This window comes from Schistocerca americana, chromosome 3 (assembly GCF_021461395.2).
Source record: "Schistocerca americana isolate TAMUIC-IGC-003095 chromosome 3, iqSchAmer2.1, whole genome shotgun sequence".
NCBI lineage: Eukaryota > Metazoa > Arthropoda > Insecta > Orthoptera > Acrididae > Schistocerca > Schistocerca americana.
This window is the reverse complement of record NC_060121.1, coordinates 651,877,780-651,901,915: the sequence shown is the minus strand read 5'-3', so window position 1 is coordinate 651,901,915 and position 24,136 is coordinate 651,877,780. Positions and strand designations below refer to the sequence as shown.

Here is a 24,136-nt window from a genome sequence, read left to right as displayed (position 1 = left end):
TGTCTTCCTTTTGTAGTTTGCTCATGTCCTTACACATCTTTCTGTAATATGGTTGAAATGTGCCATCATGCATCAGAAAAACTCTAAAATCGGAAGTCTGTTCGATCAATTCATTGAACTCGCTCAAGCCTTGTGGCAAGCGCGATAATGCGTCGGCAGTTACATTCTGTTCACCCTTGATATAAACTATCTCGAAATCAAATTCCTGGAGGAATAAACACCAACGTGCAATCCGTTTGTGCAACAATTTGCGTGTGAGTAAAAACGATAGTGCTTGATGGTCACAAAACACTCGTGTATGCCTTCCCCAGAGATAGTATTGGAACTTGCGGAAAGCCCACACTACAGCTAACGCTTCAAGTTCAGTTGCCGAATAGGCTCTTTCACATTCCGTTAACGTTCTACTGGCAAAACTAATTATGTTTACTTTCTGTTCTCCATTGTCATTTACTAATTGGAACAGACAAGAGCCTAATCCCTGACATGATGCGTCCGTGCTCAAACAAAAGTTGTAGTTCATGTTAGGATGCTTCAAAATGGGTGCGTTTATGAGTGCCTGTTTGATTTTTACGAAATCTTCCTCACATTTTACTGTCCACAACCATGTGTGGTTTTTCCTTAAAAGGTTGAGTAGGGAATCACTATTCAGTAACTGTTTGGGCACGAATTTTAGAAAAAATGACGTGAGCCCCAGAAACGCTTTCAATTGTTTACGTGTTTGTGGTGAGGGGAAATATTCTATGGCATCAAACTTTTTTAGATCTGGTAAAATTCCTCCTGGTGAAATAATGTGGCCTAAAAATTTTATTTGATCCCTTCCGAATTCGGACTTCTTAAAATTTGCTGTGACGTCATATTCTCGGAACTTTTGGAACACCTTGTGTACCAATTCTACATGCTCTTGCCAGGTGTCCGTGGCTATCAAGAGATCGTCTACATACAACGTCACTTTGCTAATCAGTTCTGGACCCAATACTCTGTCTAACGCCTCTATAAACACCCCAGCACTCACGTTGAGTCCAAATGGCAGTACTTGGAATTGATAGCTTCTGCCAGCATGAATGAACGCAGTATATTTTCTGCTATCACTATTTAGGGCTATTTGGCAATACGAAGCCTTCATGTCAACGGATGTTAAATACTTCACTCCATGAAATTTAAGCAATTGCTCATCTAAGTTCTCCGGCCTAGTGCGTATTGGTACGATGATCTTATTAATTTCCCGCGCATCAAGTACTAATCTGACTGATCCGTCAGGTTTGCTAACAGCTAGGATGGGACTGCAGTACGGTGAATGTGAAGGTTCTATCACCTTCCACAGGACCATTCTATCTATTTCTTTGCGAACCGCTTCCTTCTTTGCCCATGGTATCGCATATGATTTATGGCAGTACGTTTTATGTGGGTAGACTTCCATTTTGTATTTATACGTTTTGATTATTGTTGGCTGTTTTCTAAAAATGTCGCGGTATTCATAAATAAGATCTGCTAGTTGATTTTGTTGAGTTTCTGAAAGACAAGTGGATTTTCCTACCTTCTCGTGGGCGGCCTGTTCGTTAATTATTTCCGTGTCTAATTGTTCGGGGAAAGGAATATCTATCAATAAAACTTGTGGGTAAACTAATTTTACTACAGCTTGTTTCTGTAATTGGCCATTACGATCTATTGTTGACCTTACAAGATTGACCTTCACACTACGACTGCCCACTCGGAAATAGCAAAGTCCACTGCCTATGTCGATGTTCACTTTATACTGCCGGAAAACTTCCATGCCTAAAATACAATTGACGATTAACTTGTCAACGATTAAGAATGTACAGTTTATCGTGACATCGCTAATGGTAACAGGTATTTGCGTCTGCCACTTAATACTTTTTGACTTGTTACCTATAGCTGTCAAGATTTTACAATTTTCCGTTGGCAACACTGGTACTTTTAATACTTTCGAAACTTCTTTAAATAAACTGTTAGAAATAATATTCGTAGATGCGCCTGTATCTAAAATTACGTTGGTAATTATAGTTTCTATCTTTGCTGTTATTACAGCCTGCACGAGGTCACTTACCTTGTCCGGTGCTTTCATCTCTTCTTCACATAGATCATCTTCTACGGTCGCATCCTGATCATATCTTAAAAATAATTGTCTAAGATGTAATGTGTGCTTGTTTGTGCCCCCTGTTGTCAAATCGGTCGGCCGGTGGGGGCTCATTACGACCGATTGTTGTTTACCGGGGGAGACAAAGGCGTTGCTTCAGTACTGTCCGTTACCTCTACAAAGTGTACTGAGTGGTTATTCTGTCGCCAATTAGTTTCCGGACCGCTGCGTGCAACATTTTCTTGCGACCGGCCGTCGCTATTCCTCCTTGGTCTATCATTCCTATTACTGTAACTATTGTAATTTTCATTTGTGTGCCGCCTTTCATCACGCGGGCCTGACCAATCATTCACGTGATTTCTATCATTTCCATACCGGCGTGGACCGTAATCTGTACTGTACCTTCGGTCTTCACGTCTCTGTGGCGCCGAGTTCCTCCGATTTCCGTAATTCCAGGTTCCATTATTTGGCCTTGTTGCATACGGATGCCAACTGTGTGGGTTTTGTCCACTGCCATTAAAATGATATCCGTTACCGTTGTTTTGATTGGTTCCGGAATATTCATTCCGATTACTTGTGCTCGGCTCTTCTTCGTATATTAGATCAATTGAGTCAAGCACGGAAAGAAAGTATTCAAGGTCGTTCTCCGGTATGGTTACCAATTTTTCGCGTAAGTTCGCGGGTAGTCTGTTTTTCAGAATTTTGAGAACATCTACGTGCGGTATTGGATTGTTCCAATAGCGCGTCTTATTCAAGTACTTTTCGAAATACTTTCTCAACCCGCCGTTTTTGAGGTTGAACGGTTGTGGGTTGAATACTTCACGGCGCAGTCTTTCTTGGACCCCAGCAGACCAATATTTCTCCAAGAAAGCCCGTTCAAATTGTTCGTAGGTGACGCACTGTTCAGCCATGTCTGTGGCCCACAAAAGTGCGTCGCCTTGTGTGAAGCCTACTACATATCTAATCTTCTGTGCCTCAGTCCAGTTTCTTGGTAAGACATTTTTAAATGCTCTTACGAATACGACTGGATGAGTTTTTCTGGATTCTGTGGAGAAAACTGGAAACTGTCTATGTTTCAACAGGCTCTCATCGACTAGAATCGTCGAGATGCAAGGCGACACACCTACTGCCTGTTGCAGCACCGCGTTTGGCGAATAGCCATTGTTTGCCTGTGCCGGTGCGTGCACATACGCCGGACTGGGCGCGTGATGTTCTGCGTTATTGACATCGTAATCTGGCACGGGCGAATAAGTGTCGCGCTGCCTGTTGCTTGACGTAGGCAAGTCATTTGAAACATTCAGTCTACCAGCAATTTCCTTGCGTATTCTGTCCTCGGCTACTTTGATTTCATTACCTAATTTTTCAAAAAGTTTTGTTTCCCGGTCAGTTATTGATTCATTTACATTACCGTTTTCTAAAGTTTCATTTATTTTGATAATGTCCGCGTTGATACGTCGAGTCTCCTGTTTCAGAAAACCGACTTCTTCGTTAACTTTATTAACTTGGTCAGGTATTTCTTCACATGCGGACTGTACTCTTGTTAAATTTAACTGAATAGCCTGTACGTTTTCATGTATTTCTTTTTGTACGGTTTGTGTTTGATTGTGTGTTTCTACTATTTCTGACAGTTCCTGTTCCTGTTTGTTTGTAAGATCTGACAATTTCTTTTCTAAGTCATTTGCCAATACATTGTATACACTATTGACGGTTTTGATGACTTTGTCTTCGATCTTTTGATCGATTTCATTGGTGAGTTTATTTAAGCGTTGATCGAAATGTCTGTGTATGTTTTCAAATTGCGTGTTTACACTTGAAAACTGCTGTTGGAACCCTATTTCCATGTTTGACAATTTTGTGTTTGTCATGTTGTGGCTGATTTCTAGATTCGCCAGTTTTGTGTTCGTTGTGTTGTGGCTGATTTCTAGATTCGCCAGTTTTGTGTTCATTGTGTTGTGGCTGATTTCTAGATTCGCCAGTTTTGTGTTCGTTGTGTTGTGGCTGACTTCTAGATTCGCCAGTTTTGTGTTCGTTGTGTTGTGACTCATCTTTAAATCAGATAATTGCTCGCTCACGTTTGACATCAGACTATATAATGCCTCAAGCGTAACTGACGAAGCTTGTGTGTTTGTATTTATGCCATTATTTGTTGCCATTGTTTCTCTGCCACGGCCTAATTGAATCGAAACCGGGCTAGGTTCACTGATTTCACGCGAAATATTTTCATCTGATCTGGTAATCGATGCTTCATCGACTGTGCACAAGGTTTCATTTGCAAGTGGTTCGTTATTGTTAGTCCCTGTGGAGTGCAATTGAATTGTATTTACTTCTACATTATGTTGTGCTGAAAAACTAATTGCGTCATCATTTACGTCACTATTGTCAGAATCGGTGACGTGTCCATGAACATTTGTCAAATTAAAGTTCTTCGATTCCATTGTGAAGATATTATTTTTATCTGTACTTTACTGTTAATCTAAATCTTTAAATTCTCTCGCAGTTGAATTAATAAAAATATCTCGCGATTGTTATTTGTTGCGCGTCGGAAATTTACAAGATGGCGCACTACGTCTTCTAATTCTGTGATTGTTGAACATAAAAAAGTAATTATCAAAGTGCAATTGTGTGTTGCCACAAACACTACCAGGATTTTAATATGGACAGGAAATGGTTCTGCTTTAAGTGGAGCTAAGCCAAGGTGCAGCCACTGCATGCGTTTGCGCTTTCCTACCTTAATTCCGACTGAGCTGCGTCACTCACGATTACGTTAGTTTTGTAAATCCTTGTCCTTGTTCCTTCTGGTTATTGTGCCATCCGTTTATACAGTTAATACTGTTTCACTTTATTCGTCATTTTCCATGTGCGTCATGTAACAGAGAAACAGTAATTAGTACAAGTACATTTGTAGCACAACAATGAAGTACTTACTCTTTGTTCCACCAGCACTGTCCCTGTCAGCGGTCGCCAGTGTGGCGAAATAAATAAAAAACATTTTACATTTTAAATTCCACGTCATTGTTGATTTAATCAGAGTTCTCACCTTGGACGTAGAATTAGTCCTTCTGCCACAATATTAATTCATTAGTCGCCATCGATGTTCTTCTCTTTGTTGACCGTGTGTACCATCATGAGTCGGCATCGGTTCACTTCACGAAGACGGTGGAAACCAAGGAATACTATGCTACGTCGCTATAAATAATTTTCGTAACACTTCGATACTTTTCACTATTTTTTTTATTCACAACACAATAAGACTTGCTGTGCTCGTCGCACAAACCATAATTACCAACCATATGGCTGCCTTTCCGCACAGTCCAAAAATCACGTCCATCCTCCACAAGGCAACAATCGAAAGTGTCCCTTAGCTCCTTGGAGTATCAAACAAAAGAGAATCCAATGTGAACTTTACAAAGATTATAATATACATGCCTCTCAATTTATCTTTGGCGCAGCTTTTAAGATATTGTATGTCTCTGCATAGGAATGTGTCATTACACAGTGTATTAAGAACAATAAGGGACCCAAGACTGAATGTTGTGGGACACCATTCTTGATACCTCCCATGTTAGACTACTCTGCTGGTTTTTGCAGACTATCTATACTGTTAATTTCAACCTTCTGGATTCTTCCAGTTAAATATAAATTAAACAATTTATGCACTGTCCCACTCATACCACAATATTTAAGTTTATCTTGAAGAATTTCGTGATTCACAGAGTCAAAAGCCTTTGAGAGATCACAGAATATCAGAATGGGTGATGTTCAGCTCTTCAAAGCATTTAATATTCGTTCAGTGAAAGAGTATATAGCACTTTCTGTTGAAAAGCCATCCTGAAAACCGAACTGACATTTTGTTAGTACTTCGTTTTTACAAATATGTGATGCTACTTTCTCAATATTTTTGGATGAAGCTGTCAGAAGTGAGATTGGGCGGTAGTTTGTTAGCATCAGACTTATCCTCTTTTCTACACATCTGTTTAAGAACATTGTATTTCAGTCTGTCTGGAAAACTGCCCTGCTTCAGTGAGCTACCATGTATGTGGCTGAGAATCCTACTTATCTGTTGGGAACAAGCTTTTAGTACTCTGATGGAGTGAGCTTTTACTTTTGAGCGAATTTATTATTTTCCTAATTTCAGTAGCAGAGGTGGGTTGAATTGCATTTTTATCAAATTGCGTAGGTATTGCCTGTTCTATATACTGTCTTGCATTTTTTTAAAAATAGTTGGATTCTGTTTTCTCTGCAACACTTAAAAAATGATTATTAAAAATGTTTTTTGCTTCTGACATTTTATTAACAAACTTTTCGTTCAGTTTGATGGAAATATAGTCTTCCTGTGCTCTGATTTGCCCCATTTACTTTTAACAATGTTCAGAATTGTTTTAATTTAATTATCAGATGTGCTAATTTCAAACATAGTGCACGTAATTCTGGACTTTTTAATAACTTTTCTTAATACAATATAGTAGCCTTTATAATGGTTCACTGTTTCTCAATCATTGCTCCTTCTAGCTATAAGATATATTTCCCTTTCCTGTTTACAAGATATTTTTATCCCTTAGTAAGCTATGGGTGTTTAGATGGTTTCTTACAATTATATTTCATTGTTTTCTTAAGGAAACTGTTTTCAATTATACTCACAAAGGTATCATGAAATATGTTAAATTTTAAAATTAGCAATGGGTTCCTTGTACACCTCATCTCAATCTAATTGTTGCAAGCTTTCCCTAAAATTTTCAGTTGTTAAAACGTTAATTGAATGCACTATTTTGGAAGACAGTATTGCATTACTATATGGAGGTATGTCACATACACATTACAAAAAGAAAATACTTCTAGAGAATAGGAGGAGCTGTCAAAGAGAAACGTCCTTAGTTCATCTCCTAATTTTTAGTTTGTTATCTGTTTATGTCACTGAGTAACTGATCAAAAATTTTATTTTCAGCATTGTGTACCCCTTTTAGTCACAGATCCAAAATGAGGGGTAATGAGCGTTATCTTTCCTTATGGTATTGTAATTATGTGCACTATTGTTACTTTTTAACTGCCATGGTTTATTAGCAACAAACTTGGTAAGAAATAAATGTATTGTGAAGCAGTAGTCAAAATGCCCAATTCGTTAAATAGGCTAATATGACCATAGGTGGTAACCACATATTATTGTTGCAGCATGTTTTTGAACAATGAAAACGTTCATTCTTAAATATGAGTTACCTCAGAACATTATTCCATGTGACATTATTGGATGAAAATTTGCAAAATACTTCTACTACATGATGCGTCTCTCCTCAAGGTTTGCAACCATTTTAAATGCAAATGTGACTGAATTAAGTTATTTTAGGAATACCAAAATGTGTGTATTCCAGTTTAAATTCTCATCAGTATGGACATCTAAAATTTTTATATATTTAATGCTATTTATTATTTCCTCATCATTCGTTAATCATTAGTGTAGTACATCTAGATGTGCAGAACTGAATAGTTACATCTTTCTAAAATGCAGAATGAGACCATTCGCAAAAATCAGTAAATGACAATTTTAAGAACATTATTTACCATTTCTTCTGCTGCTGTCTGTGTGCTTGGACTGATTATTTATTTCATACCACTGTAGCCTATCACCAATAATTTAAACACAGGCTGTATTGATTCTCACAGAAATTATGCAATATAAATTAATCCTTTACTTGATTCTACACAGTACTACTTCACATTATCATAACTACTACTACTATTACTAATAATAATAATAAAATGTGTAAATTCCAGTTTAAATTCTCATCAGTATGGATATCTAAAATTTTTATATATTTAATGCTATTTATTATTTCCTTACCATGTGTTAATCATTAGTGTAGTGCATCTAGAGGTGCAGAACTGAATAGTTGATCAAGGTCTGTGTCACTTTCCATTATTAACCAGACATAACATCTGAGAAAGGAAAGAAATAATAATAATAATAATAATAATAATAATAATAATAATAAAGATCACAAGTATACACAACATTTATTACCAGATACCCAGAACTAAAATTTTTAACAGAACAACGACTAGCTGATCAGATCCGTGTAATAATAAAAAATAACAGGATACCCCAGTCAGAATTAGATAACATCAAACAACAAGTACAACAAATACTGGAACAAAATAATGTGCAATCAGAAGAAGAAGAAAATACAGTAATGGACTCAAACATCCCAGAGCAAACAAACAAAGAACAACACGCACCAATTAAACAATCAGAGGAAAACGAAATCTTAAGGCAGCCACCAGAACAAGCACAAATAGAACACAAAGTGACACAGATATTAGATATAGAAGAAAAATTTCAGCTAACATATATAGAATACAAAGACACAAATACAGACATTAGACCATTCTTGCATAGACCACCAAATAACCCACAAGTCGAAACAACAATAAAAGCTATCAAAACAATCATACACAACAAAATAAATGAAAACACAACTATGGAAGAGTTACAACTACTGGTATATATAGGAGCACTCACTACACTAAATATACACACTAGGCAGAGATCAGAACCATCCAAAACACAGAAGAAACCCACAAAACCAGCATGGCAACACAGGCTACAGATCAAAATAGCAAAACTGAGAAAAGACATCAGACAGCTAACACAATTTATAAGAAATGAAATCTCGAAAAATAACGAAAAAGGTTAGGTAAAATCTCACAACAAGAAGCGACAGAGCAATTAGACGAAAAGAAGCAGAAATTACAAGCATTCGCCAAACGACTCAGAAGATATAAAAAAAGTGAAAATAGAAGGAAACAAAAACCAAAAATTCAACACAAACCAAAAGAAATTTTACCAGACAATAGATAACACACACATTGAAATAAACAATCCACCAAACATAACAGACATGGAACACTTCTGGAGCAACATATGGTCAAACCCGGTACAACATAACAGGCACGCACGGTGGATACAAGCAGAAACAGACACATACCAGATGATACCACAAATGCCTGAAGTGACAATTTTGCAACATGAAGTCACCCAAGCAATTAATTCTACTCACAATTGGAAAGCCCCTGGAAATGATAAAATAGCAAATTTCTGGTTAAAGAAGTTCACCTCAACACATTCACATCTAACTAAATTATTTAACAGTTACATTGCAGACCCATACACATTCCCTGATACACTTACACATGGAATAACTTATCTGAAACCTAAAGATCAAGCAGACACAACGAACCCAGCTAAATATCGCCCCATAACATGCATACCAACAATATACAAAATATTAACTTCAGTCATTAAACAGAAACTAGTGACACATACAACACAGAACAAAATTATAAATGAAGAACAAAAAGGCTGTTGCAAAGGAGCACGAGGATGTAAAGAGCAACTGATAATAGATGCAGAGGTGACATATCAAGCTAAAACTAAACAAAGGTCGCTACACTACGCATACATCGATTACCAAAAAGCTTTTGATAGTGTACCCCAGTCATGGTTACTACAAATATTGGAAATATATAAAGTAGATCCTAAATTGATACAGTTCCTAAACATAGTAATGAAAAACTGGAAAACCACACTTAATATCCAAACAAATTCAAATAATATCACATCACAGCCAATACAGATTAAGCGTGGAATATACCAAGGAGATTCATTAAGTCCTTTCTGGTTCTGCCTTGCTCTGAACCCACTATCCAACATGCTAAATAATACAAATTATGGTTACAATATTACTGGAACATACCCACACAAAATCACACATTTGCTATACATGGATGATCTAAAACTACTGGCAGCAACAAATCAACAACTCAACCAATTACTAAAGATAACAGAAGTATTTAGCAATGATATAAATATGGCTTTTGGAACAGACAAATGTAAGAAAAATAGCATAGTCAAGGGAAAACACACTAAACAAGAAGATTACATGTTGGATAACCACAGCGACTGCATAGAAGCGATGGAAAAAACAGATGCCTATAAATATCTAGGATACAGACAAAAAATAGGAATAGATGATAGAAATTTTAAGGAAGAGCTAAAAGAAAAATATAGACAAAGACTAACAAAAATACTGAAAACAGAATTGACAGCAAGAAACAAGACAAAAGCTATAAATAAATATGCTATACCAATATTGACCAACTCATTTGGAGTAGTGAAATGGAGTAACACAGACCTAGAAGCACTCAATACACTTACACGATCAAAATGCCACAAATATAGAATACATCACATACATTCAGCAACAGAAAGATTCACATTAAGCAGAAAGGAAGGAGGAAGGGGATTTATCGACATAAAAAACCTACATTATGGACAGGTAGACAATTTAAGAAAATTCTTTCTAGAACGAGCAGAAACTAGCAAAATACACAAAGCAATCACCCACATAAATACATCGGCTACACCACTACAATTTCATAACACCCTTTACAACCCTTTAGATCACATAACATCAACAGATACAAAGAAAGTAAATTGGAAAAAGAAAACACTACATGGCAAGCACCCGTATCATCTAACACAGCCACACATCGATCAAGACGCATCCAACACATGGCTAAGAAGAGGCAATATATACAGTGAGACAGAAGGATTCATGATTGCAATACAGGATCAAACAATAAACACCAGATATTACAGCAAGCATATTATTAAAGATCCCAATACCACAACAGATAAATGCAGACTTTGCAAACAACAAATAGAAACAGTAGATCACATCACAAGCGGATGTACAATACTAGCAAATACAGAATACCCCAGAAGACATGACAACGTCGCAAAAATAATACATCAACAGCTTGCCTTACAACATAAACTTTTAAAACAACACGTTCCTACATACAAGTATACACCACAAAATGTACTGGAGAATGATGAATACAAATTATACTGGAACAGAACCATTATAACAGATAAAACAACGCCACATAACAAACCTGACATCATACTCACCAATAAAAAGAAGAAATTAACACAACTAATTGAAATATCCATACCCAATACAGGAAATATACAGAAGAAAACAGGAGAAAAAATTGAAAAATACATCCAACTGGCTGAGGAAGTCAAGGACATGTGGCATCAGGATAAAGTTGACATTATACCAATTATACTTTCAACTACAGGAGTCATACCACGCAATATCCACCAGTACATCAATGCAATACAGCTACATCCAAACTTATATATACAACTTCAGAAATCCGTAATTATTGATACATGTTCAATTACCCGAAAGTTCCTAAACGCAATGTAACATATACCGTACAGTTAAAAGGGAGTGACGCTTGATCAAGGTCCGCGTCACTTTCATTCCGAACCAGACCTAAGGTCTGAGAAAGGAAAGATGATGATGATAATAATAATAATAATAATAATAATAATAATAAATATAACAATAATACAGTAAATATAATAAATAAATATAATAATAATAATAAACCCCATGGAGGCCCGGGAAAAGAATAGGCCTCCGGTATGTTCTGCCAGTCATTAAAGGCGACGAAAAGAACAAACCACCAATAGGGCTAATCCCCCTTTTAGTGTGATTAGTTAGTTCAGGACAGAACTAAAGAAGCCTCGAACAAGCGCCGTCATGGTTGGGGACGATGCTTGAACCCTATGCCCGCCCACAATGGTAACGACACTGCTAGCCAACTCGAAAATGATTTAAATCCAAATAGAGGTGTTTTGCGGGATATGCTTCCTGCAACCACCCTAGAAGGAAAACAAAGACAGAGGATGACATGGTCAGATGAAGTTAATCGACACCTCATGTTCTGTTATTACCAAGCAACAAACCTAGGAGCCAACACAACTGGATACAGATCACAGGTATACACAACATTTATTACCAGATACCCAGAATTAAAATTTTTAACAGAACAACGACTAGCTGATCAGATCCGTGTAATAATCAAAAATAATAGGATACCCCAGTCAGAATTAGATAACATCAAACAACAAGTACAACAAATACTGGAACAAAATAATGTGCAATCAGAAGAAGAAGAAAATACAGTAATGGACTCAAACATCCCAGAGCAAACAAACAAAGAACAACACACATCAATTAAACAGTCAGAGGAAAACGCAATCTTAAGACAGCCACCAGAACAAGCACAAATAGAACACGAAGTGACACGCATGTTAGATATAGAAGAAAAATTTCAGCTCACACATATAGAATACAAAGACACAAATACAGACATTAGACCATTCTTGCATAGACCGCCAAATAACCCAGAAGTCGAAACAACAATAACGACTATCAACACAATTATACACAACAAAATAAATGAAAACACAACTATGGAATAGTTACAACTACTGGTTTATATAGGAGCACACACTACACTAAATATACACACTAGGCAGAGATCAGAACCAACCAACACACAGAAGAAACCCGCAAAACCAGCATGGTAACACAGGCTACAGATCAGAATAGAAAACCTGAGAAAAGACATCAGACAGCTAACACAAAATGAAATGTCAGACAAAAAACGAAAAAGGTTAGGTAAAATCTCACAACAAGAAGCGATAGAGCAATTAGATGAAAAGAAGCAGAAATTACAAGCATTGGCAAAACGACTTAGAAGATACAAAAAAAGGGAAAATAGAAGGAAACAAAACCAAACATTCAACACAAACCAAAAGAAGTTTTACCAGACAATAGATAACACACACATTGAAATAGACAATCCACCAAACATAACAGACATGGAACACTTCTGGAGCAACATATGGTCAAACCCGGTACAACATAACAGGCACGCATGGTGGATACAAGCAGAAACAGACACATACAAGACGATACCACAAATGCCTGAAGTGATAATTTTGCAACATGAAGTCACCCAAGCAATTAATTCTACTCACAATTGGAAAGCCCCTGGAAAAGATAAAATAGCAAATTTCTGGCTAAAGAAGTTCACCTCAACACATTCACATCTAACTAAATTATTTAACAGTTACATTGCAGACCCATACACATTCCCTGATACACTTACACATGGAATAACTTATCTGAAACCTAAAGGTCAAGCAGACACAGCAAACCCAGCTAAATATCGCCCAATAACATGCCTACCAACAATATACAAAATATTAACTTCAGCCATTACACAGAAATTAATGGCACATACAACACAGAACAAAATTATACATGAAGAACAAAAAGGCTGTTGCAAAGGAGCACGAGGATGTAAAGAGCAACTGATAATAGATGCAGAGGTGACATATCAAGCTAAAACGAAACAAAGGTCGCTATACTACTCATACATTGATTACCAAAAAGCTTTTGATAGTGTACCCCACTCATGGTTACTACAAATATTGGAAATATATAAAGTAGATCCTAAATTGATACAGTTCCTAAACATAGTAATGAAAAACTGGAAAACCACACTTAATATCCAAACAAATTCAAATAATATCACATCACAGCCAATACAGATTAAGCAAGGTTTTGCCTTGCTCTGAACCCACTATCCAACATGCTAAATAATACAAATTATGGATACAATATTACTGGAACATACCCACACATTTGCTATACATGGATGATGTAAAACTACTGGCAGCAACCAATCAACAACTCAACCAATTACTAAAGATAACAGAAGTATTCAGCAGTGATATAAATATGGCTTTTGCAACAGACAAATGTAAGAAAAATAGCATAGTCAAGGGAAAACACACTAAACAAGAAGATTACATATTGGATAACCACAGCGACTGCAAAGAAGCGATGGAAAAAACAGATGCCTATAAATATCTAGGATACAGACAAAAAATAGGAATAGATAATCTAAATATTAAAGAAGAACTAATAGAAAAATATAGACAAAGACTAACAAAAATACTGAAAACAGAATTGACAGCAAGAAACAAGACAAAAGCTATAAATACTTATGCTATACCAATATTGACCTATTCATTTGGAGTAGTGAAATGGAGTAGAACAGAACTAGAAGCACTCAATACACTTACACGATCACAATGCCACAAATATAGAATACATAACATACATTCAGCAACTGAAAGATTCACATTAAGCAGAAAGGAAGGAGGAAGGGGATTTATCGACATAAAAAACCTACATTATGGACAGGTAGACGATTTAAGAAAATTCTTTCTAGAACGAGCAGAAACTAGCAAAATACACTAAGCAATCACTCATATAAATACACTGGCTACACCATTGCAATTTCATAACCACTTCTACAACCATTTAGATCACATAACATCAACAGATACGAAGAAAGTAAATTGGGAAAAGAAAACACTACATGGCAAGCACCCGTATCATCTAACACAGCCACACATCGATCAAGACGCATCCAACACATGGCTAAGAAAAGGCAATATATACAGTGAGACGGAAGGATTCATGATTGCAATACAGGATCAAACAATAAACACCAGATATTACAGCAAGCATATTATTAATGATTCCAATACCACAACAGATAAATGTAGACTTTGCAAACAACAAATAGAAACAGTAGATCACATCACAAGCGGATGTACAATACTAGCAAATACAGAATACCCCAGAAGACATGACAGTGTAGCAAAAATAATACATCAACAGCTTGCCTTACAACATAAACTTATAAAACAACACTTTCCCACATACAAGTATGCAACACAAAATGTACTGGAGAATGATGAATACAAATTATACTGGAACAGAACCATTATAACAGATAAAACAACGCCACATAACAAACTTGACATCATACTCACCAATAAAAAGAAGAAATTAACACAACTAATCGAAATATCCATACCCAACACAACAAATATACAAAAGAAAACAGAAGAAAAAATTGAAAAATACATCCAACTGGCTGAGGAAGTCAAGGGCATGTGGCATCAGGATAAAGTTGACATTATACCAATTATACTATCAACTACAGGAGTCATACCACACAATATCCATGAGTACATCAACACAATACAGCTACATCCAAACTTATATATACAACTACTGAAATCCGTCATTATTGATACATGTTCCATTACCCGAAAGTTCCTAAATGCAATATAACATATACCGTACAGTTAAAAGGAAGTCACGCTTGATCAAGGTCCGTGTCACTTTTCATTTTTGACCAGACATAACGTCTGAGAAAAGAAAGAAATTATAATAATAATAATAAACTATTTCTCTATGAATAAAAACTATACCTACAACCAATGTATGTCTACTCGTATTATGATAACTTCAGTTTTTGTCTGTCACATTCCACAATGAACTCAATCGCTTTCCAGTCCATAGGCATGCCATGCTGGTTCCTTGGGCGCTACAGGGCATTGTAATTGGAGATTGAGTGAACACATTCCAAGTATTACTTGCAACACCTCAACTAACACAGTGCCAAAAGCTCCCATCACCCATAGAAGTATTCCATGTTGCACCCTGTTAGCTATCTGTGTTGGTGTTATCAGAGAAAGTCTGTGTGCTAAAGCACTCGCACAGTATCCCATGACTCCAGTCAAAATAGCGTTATGAGATGTTCTTATTGATTGTTTTGGTACACTTTGAAATCGGAAACGGCGAGACAAATTATTTTGTTGATCTGGTTCCTGGTTTTCTTGCTCATTTCTTTAATATGTGCCCCATAATTTTGTCGTTCGTCCAAGAAGACACCTTAGTATCTGGTGATGGACTTTTGCCTTATGGACCTGTCATTTAATTTCATGATCAGTTCTCTTAGAAGATTCCCCTTTAACAGCATGTATGTGGTCTTTTCAGGCACTACAGACAGTTTGATTCCCTGGCACCACCGATGTAATTATTGAAGGGCTATATTACATCCATCTTTCAGGTTGCTTCTGCAGCTTACCCTCACAAGGGTCATCAGGTCGTCGGCATTAATTATCCTGTAGCTTTCCTATTACTGGGTCGAGTACTAGATCCCAGAAAACAGGACCACTTGTTAATCCCTATGGGCATCCTTATGAAATTTCCTTTATTAGGGTCTCTCCTGGGCATGGCATTGTTCCTTCTCTGTTTTTACAATAGTTCTTAAGCAGTTGTGTAACACTCATGGGCAGTCCAAGTTTCTCATGTGGTCAAAAAGTGTCGCCCACCAAAAGTAATCAAAGCCACAGCGACATCCCCGTAAAGGCTGTGACATATTTATACGGATCATTCATCACGAACCTTATGTGCCTCATTTACAGCGTCATCTGCTGACCTCCATCTTCTGAAATCAAGCTGTTGCGAATTCATGTCATGACTTCTCCAGTAGTCTGCTGCACAGCATCTTCTCCAGAACTTTCCCTAAGGTATTGAGAAGGCAAATCGGTCTGTAGGACTTAGGAGCTAAGGGATACTTGTTCTCTTCTTTTTCAAGATCATCACATTTTCTTTCTTTCATGTATCTGGTATTCTATCCTGCAATAAACATGCATTGTAGAGTTAGCATAAATTTAAAATAATGTTCAAATGAAGGGCTTGTAGAACTTCTGTGGGGATGCCGTCAGGACCAGGTGATTTATTCCTATTCAGTTTCAGCATTTCTTTTCTCACTTCCTCTGTCAGAATTGGACAAACTATCCCATCTCCAAAGTACGCTTCCCTACTTTTGTTCTGCAGGTCTCTGTGTTCATCAAATTAATCCTCTGCAGAATCATCTGAAAAAACAGTAAATATCAGTAACTGTGCAGATTGTCGTCAATTTTGTGTCATGCTACTATCTTCTCGTTTTAGATTTTATGACATTGTTAGAGATTTTACCTTTTTACAGACGATTTCATATGACATATCCCATGGATCAAGATGGACGTTCTGTGCCATGAATTGGTTCCAGCTCTCTCTCTGATTGCCTGCAATAGGAGGTTTTTAAATTGCTACATAAGTTCTTTGAATCTCTCCAGTCTGTGTACTCTTTCTTCTGCAGTGTGGCCCTTCTTGTAAATCGCCTTGCCCTTCTGATTTGTGTTCTCACTCTTTGGAGACCCTCATCCCATGGTACTTGTGAACTGCAGTCCACTTGTCTTGTCACTGGTATTCCACTTTTCATGGCATCTTGTGCTGCAGTGACGAGTTCTTGGACTTTTGTGCCTACTTTGTCGTCTACTTCCTCTGGGCCCTGTCAGTGGAAAATAATCCTCAGGTGGTTCCAATCGGGTTTCCTTGTGTTGTAATGTGTCTTTAAAGTGTCTAATGCGTCGTCATTACTGAGTACATTTTTTGCAGAAGTCAACAGTGAAAATTATCGTTGTGGACACTTGTGGCGAGGCTTCTTTCAACTTTCCAGGTTCTGATCTTACTGACGACATGTTTGTTAACTGTTGTGATGTCTATGTTGGACTGCAGAGAAGTCCTCCCTTCATATGCTGCTGGATTTCCACTTCTGTTCGCCACTTTTATATTTAATTCTATTATGCCTCTTTCGTCCTGCACTGAGCTGAACCATAATGAAGACTTGGCGTTCGCATCTGAGATGTAGACCAGTGGTTTTCTTTGGCCAAGGTGACTTACTTCTTTGAATTTCTCAAAGAACTCAATTAACTGGAAGTGCATTGAGACAAGAATAAAGCGTCCCATGACTGTAAGAACCTCGACAAAAGTCATGCATTCATTACAGTATTGTGCTATTTTTACTGCTGAGGTTTCCTTGTTGAATAATACAATGGCTGCCATCAGTTTCTGACCATGTGTGGTGAATTGAGCTGCAACCAGGACTCCACGAATTTTTCCATTTCTCATGTATGGTTTCTGTAATGCATAGAAAATCGAACTTCACTTCCTCAGCTACTTTGCGAATTTCATGCATGATGTCGTAGCTTCTCATACAGTTTAATTGCGTTATTTTAGACAAATTGCGTCCATTTATGGATAGTACACATGAAAATAGCAGTGTAGCCATAGTTGCTGGAAGGCAAATCATACTCTGCCATATGATATAACGAACTGATTATACAGATCCTCAATACTGTATTCTACATTTTCTCTGCCAACAATTTTAAGCACTAAGTTCTCCAGCAGCTCAGGGTAAGTTGGTAGGGTCTTTGATGGCAGTTAAATGCAGTCTACAACATCGAGTACAGGTACTGTTATCGACGTTCCCATCGAGTGTTCGGCTCTTACTATGTGCCTCAGCCCTGTTAGCAGGTGTGAATATTCTTCCATCCTGGAAAAGTGGAACATATCTTCAAATAATTCACAGATTTGTTTTGCGTTTATGCCCATTTTTCTCTCCATTAAGGTTGTGCATTGCTGTGTATCCTGTCTCAATGGTTGTGTTACGAACTCTTGACTGAGCTGATTCACAACTTATAATGTGCATCGAGTTCTCTTCTGTTGAATTTGATAATTCTCTTTGAGGGTGATTATGCCTTTTGGTTCTTTCCATTTTCACTAGTTGTGAGCGGCGCCTCGTTGTACTGAATATTGGTACGTTCTTTTCCTGGTCTGTTAAATGTTTTACACATTTAAGTTGCAAATGAGTCTCCTTTTTCTGAATAACTACATATCTCGTACAACTTTTGTTTTTTTTTACTTTCGATCAGAATTTTCGTGCTCTCTCCGCATCTCGCTTTCTCCTAGAAGGGAATTTTTGACTCTTGCACTTCGGAAACTTATTTTGTCATCTCGTCGTGCTCCATCATCAGATATGAATAGCCTTTTACCTGCTAACCGAGATTTGTGGTTTTGCTCTTGTGTCGGAACGTACTGTCACCTTTATAACTATGAATATAGCAAATTACACCATGTTGTACACGAAAAACTAATAAATTAATATTGTCATTAGCCATGGCCATAGTCGGTTCCTTGAATTTCTCGTTCGAAATCCGTATGTTGCACATTGTTTTGCACCTCTATTACGAGGCTTCCATGTGTGTGAGCATGGAATGCACGCAGGTTTTCCGTTTCTCATTGGAAAGTCGGTCCTTAGGTGCCCTGCTACGCCACAATGGGCGCAGACCTGAATCCTTGAACATGATTTAGTCTTATGTCCTAGATCGCAACATTAAAACATTTGGACACTGATGACATTCCTCAACATTGCAGTGCCTTGAAGCCGAACAGAGACGTTAGCTGTGACAAGCAGTATGCTTCGGATTTTGGGAGACACCTGTAGCACATGGTATACTGAGTTCTTCCCATTTTGACCCATTTTAAATCTCAGCTTGACCTCACCTTTGAATTCACATCTTGTAAGATGCTTTACAAGATTCAGTTCATAAATCTCATCTAACTTCACTATCGGTGTCTCTTGGAAGGTGCTTTTTTGTAGGCTCACACCTGATGTCTCTTATTTGTTTGGTCTTTTGCTGTAACGTTTTGCAGTCTTCCTCATCTTCTGTTTCAACAATGGTGCAACTGCTGGCTGTCCTGATCGATTTAAATCTGATTATGTCTTTCCTGAGTTTTATAGCACCTGTTAATTTCATTTTTACTTCTTTGGCGTCGTTATTGTCCACAGATGTAATGAATATGGTGTTTGCTTGTTTGTTCAGAGCTTGTTGGATCTTAACAGTAGATGCTGACATCTGCTTTTGTGACATGACTGTTGTCAAAAATGTTGGCACTACATTGCTCACCTCATTCTTTAAGCTGTGATTCTCTTTTTCTAATTGCTGAACACTTTCCTGGAATGACTACAATATTAGTGTCATCCACAAAAAGAACTAATTGTGATTGTTGTCTATTAGGCAGGAGACTGTTAACATAAATGTGGAACAATGGCAGACCTAAGACTGCGCCTTCGGAACTTCACACGTGATTTCTCTCAAGCCAGAAGAATTTCAGCAAGAAGAATTTCCGCTGATTACATTGGTTAAATTATTTCTAAGCATTCTTCTGGTTAAACACGACATTATCCAGTTATCATCAGTTCCATAAAAACTTCATTTATTTAGGACAATATTGTGATTCACACAGTGAAATGCTTTAGATAGGCAACAGAAAATACCAACCAGACCTTCTTTGTTAGCCTGTGAAATTTCGTGGTGGAAAGCGTAAATGGCATTTTCTGAACAGTGATTTGTCTGAAAACCAAACTGTTATTTGTTGATGATATTATTATTGCTTAGATGGGATGCTACTCTGGAATACATCATCTTGCCATATATTTTGGTAAGTAATGTCAGTAGAGAAACAGGTCAGTAGTTGCTGATGTAGTTAAACAGAGGGGTTTAACAATGACATATTTCAATCTCTCTGGAAAAATGCCATGAGTTAGTAATGCATTACGTATTTCGGATAAGACAGGGCTTATTATGGGGGAATAGACGTTTACTACTCAGTTGGAAACACCATAAAATCCAAGTCAGCTTTTACTTTTGAGAGAATATAAATAATTTTCTTAATTTCAGAGGAATTTTATGAGTGCTGCTTTTACAATATACTGCTGATTCTCTCTGAACTGTTTGTCCCTACGTTTTCTACTATATTTAAGAAATGCTTAAGAAACACAGTTTCTACCTGTGACTTATAATTTTTAGCCTTACCATTTAGTTCAGTGGTGGTGTTATGCTGTTCTTTTTTTGTTGATTCTACTGCCCCTATTTCTCTACGTTCCAAATAACATTAAGTCAGTTGTTCGAATTACTGACCACTGACATAATGTGCATGTTTCATGATGTTTTAATTTCTTTTCTCAGTAATTTTGAATACTTTTTGTAGTGTACACTTAATGCAGGATCCTTACATGTTCTTTGCAACAAATGCAGGGTGTACAACTTAGACCCGCCGCTTTTTACCCAACATTTGAGGCTTTAATGAAACAAATTTGTTAGACATGTATCATTCAAAGTATTTTCTATCGCTGGCCACTATTTTCTCCCATCTTTCGGGCAGTGTACGAATCCAGCGTCGAAAAAGTTGTTCATCTTTTGAAACACTCCACGAATCGATCCAATTTGTGATTTCTTCATGAGATCGGACGTGTTGGTCAGCCAGGGCATTCCCCATTGATCTAAACAGGTGATAGTCAGAGGAAGCAATGTCTGGAGAATACGGTGGGTAGGGTAGGACTTCCCATTTTAACGTTTCCAAGTACGTTTTGATCTCTTTTGCATCGTGGCGTCGAGCGTTTCGTGCTGCAAAACTACTTTATCGTGGCTCTCGCTCTATTGCGGCCGTTTGTCTTTTAATGCTCTGCTCAAACGCATTAATTGCGTTCGATAACGAGCACCTATGATTGTTTCACTTGGTTTTAACACCCCATAGTACACGATGCCGAGCTGGTCCCACCAAATGGAGAGCATGATCCTGGAGTTGTGAATATTCCATTTGGCCGTCGACATGGAAGCATGGCCGGTATACCCCCATGATTGCGTTTAGGGTTATCGTATTGAACCCATTTTTCGTCCCCGGTCACAATGCGATGCAGAAAACCCTTCCGTTTTTGCCTCTGAAGCAACTGTTCACAAACACATAAACGCCGTTCAATGTCTCTTGGTTTCAGCTCACATGGGACCCAAGTTCCTTTTTCTGAATCATGGTTGCTGTGTCATTCCCACTAATCGTGCCAATTCTTCTTGAGTTTGACGCGAGTCTTCACTCAGCAATGTCTCCAATTCTGCATTCGAAAACTTTCTCTCCTCCACCACTATGCCGGTCTACGACGTTAAAATCACAGTTCTTGAAGCGCTAAAACCACTCGCGACACGTTCTTTCACTAATAGCGTCCGTACCATACGTACATGAGAGCATTCGATGAGACTCAGCCGCTGTTTTCTTCATATTGAAACAAAACAGTAACATCTCCCGCAAAGGACGTGATTAGGCTCGTACACTGACATTTTCAATCAACAACAACTTTATGATGGAGGCACAGATCGACTAATGTTTGAACGAGGTTATGTTGACCGACGTCCAAGCTAACTTCCTGACGTCTGCGATCTGCTTCTTTAGTCCGCTACTTACAGTTGTCGCCATCTATCGGCAAACGGCGCGGGAGCAAAGTTGTACACCTTCTACATTTCCCTTTTGCTTTCACAAGATACTTTCATCAATTTAATAACCCATGGTATTTTACATGGCTGTTCGATGTCCCTTCTGTATAGCTTCTGCACAAAATAATGTTATGAATTGATCGTCAAATAGATTAAATTTAATATCGGCATTTAGTTCACTTTAAATTTATTCCAGGTTATCTTTTGTGAACTATTTATAAAAACATTTGTTCTGGGTCATTAATTACTTTGATTTCTACTGAGGAGTATCAATACTGAAAGGCGCTGCCTCTGTGTGTGTTAAGCATGTGGTTTGTTTTTGTTCTGCTATTTCTGTTTCCTTCATTTATTTCTCGGTGCAGAATTACTATGTTTCTGTCTCTTGATCCACATTTTCTCTTTTTCGCAATCGTGAATCTAGAGTGTTATGTGCACCTTTACGAATTTAATAACTTTTCTTTTCGGTGCCCGTTAGACAGAAGTGGCTTTAAGAAGGTGTAATGTAAGTAGAGCTGCCAGATTTACAAACTCATTGGATGAAAGTTCAATAATTCAGTCTGGAGACTTTGTAAATAATCTTTCTTTTTAAAATGTATTCCACCGATTGTAGCATTTTTAATTGTAATGCCCATGGAGGTAAGAATAAGGGGAGATGGCGCTACGTATCCCAGCCGTACTACGTTTTGAAGCCATGGGGGCGTGGCTCGCTGCCATGACACTCTGACCAAAACATGGCCAGTGTGCTATAGCGCTGCGTGTATTACAGTCGCTAATTGCACCATATACGCATGTAACGTCATCAGATTGGTTGTTTCAAAGTTTTTGTTTAAAATAAAATCTTGTAAAGGCGAAATTCCGCGTTTCTTCTGATTAAAAATAGTTTTTAATGTAATATTACGAATGGCTAGCCTTCAATGTAAACGATACAATTTTGTTAATTCAGTAATAAACGTGTATCACAAACTAAGTAATAGAAACTGAAAACCAAGTTAGCTATACCCTCCCTCCAAAGCCCCATAAATACATCTTGTTTGTAATACGTACTGGGACATTTCAGTTACGTTACACTACTGGGAAACACTGTTCATTACCACCAATATTTACTGAAATACGGTACATAGAATGGCAAATCTACACAGTGTCCTGTTTAGGCCTATACTTAACGCCAGTTAATGTACTGTTAGCTTTTAATTTGGTACATGATGAAGACAAAGTGAGTTACTCAACACTTCGCTTATCGACGATACGTACATATTATACTGAAACGTGAACTTGAAAACTAAGAATTTCATTCTTTGAATTAACATACCTTTTGCAAATGTTTTGGGTATGTAGGGAAAACTGATGGTACAGCATTTTCTCGGAGCCTTACTGTTGAAAGGGAAGTTCGGTCTATGTCCTCTTCTCGGAAATGCTGAGAACATATAATGCTCCATTTAGACGCACGCCAATTCTTCCTCCTCACGGAATTCTCCCACAGAGCTTTCCAACTTTCATTTTTAGGAAATCTAAAATCATACAGGAGAAAAACACGCTATAGTACAAGTACCGATGTAGCACACGTTCATTCACAATGAAGTTGTAAAATCACACTTAACGACAACTTACACATGAAATGTTACTCCCTTCGATTTCGCATCACAATCAGAACGATTCGTACATCCGAACACCACACAAGTCACCATAATAGCGCAAAATCCTTCCAAAAGCGAGCGACAAGCCTATGCACACAAGCTTACAGCAGAAATGTTTTGGTCGGATTGAGATGGCTACCCTCGGCTTCACATAGCTTCACAGCTGTGACGTCACGGCGTCTCCCTCTATTCTTACCTCCATGGTAATGCCACCAATTCTTCAGCAGAGATGAATCCACCTATCATAAGGCCCGTCCACACGCAACGATCTGTCTGCGCACATCACATCTGTGCAGACAGATCGTTGCGTGTGGACAGAACATTTGCACCAACCTGAGGTGTGTGCAAACCTGGAAGTTGGAGTTGGAAGTTTGAGCGAAACCTCTCAAATCTGTGGGTTCAAACCACATCTGCGCAGACAAGTTGGAGCGTGTGGACAGGAGATCGCCGCAAATCTGGCGCGAAACAGCT

At 37.8% G+C, this 24,136-nt stretch overlaps 1 protein-coding gene across 1 annotated transcript; it reads right to left on the bottom strand.

Moving 5' to 3' along the window:
* Positions 1 to 2,208: 2,208 nt before the first annotated feature.
* LOC124606277 (GATA zinc finger domain-containing protein 14-like) lies at positions 2,209 to 4,530 on the bottom strand. Its single transcript, XM_047138257.1, has 2 exons — positions 3,219 to 4,530; positions 2,209 to 2,684 (listed from the first exon to the last, which is right to left on the bottom strand). The coding sequence occupies exons 1-2, from the start codon at positions 4,528 to 4,530 to the stop codon at positions 2,209 to 2,211; spliced, it is 1,788 nt and encodes a 595-aa protein (XP_046994213.1).
* Positions 4,531 to 24,136: the final 19,606 nt, after the last annotated feature.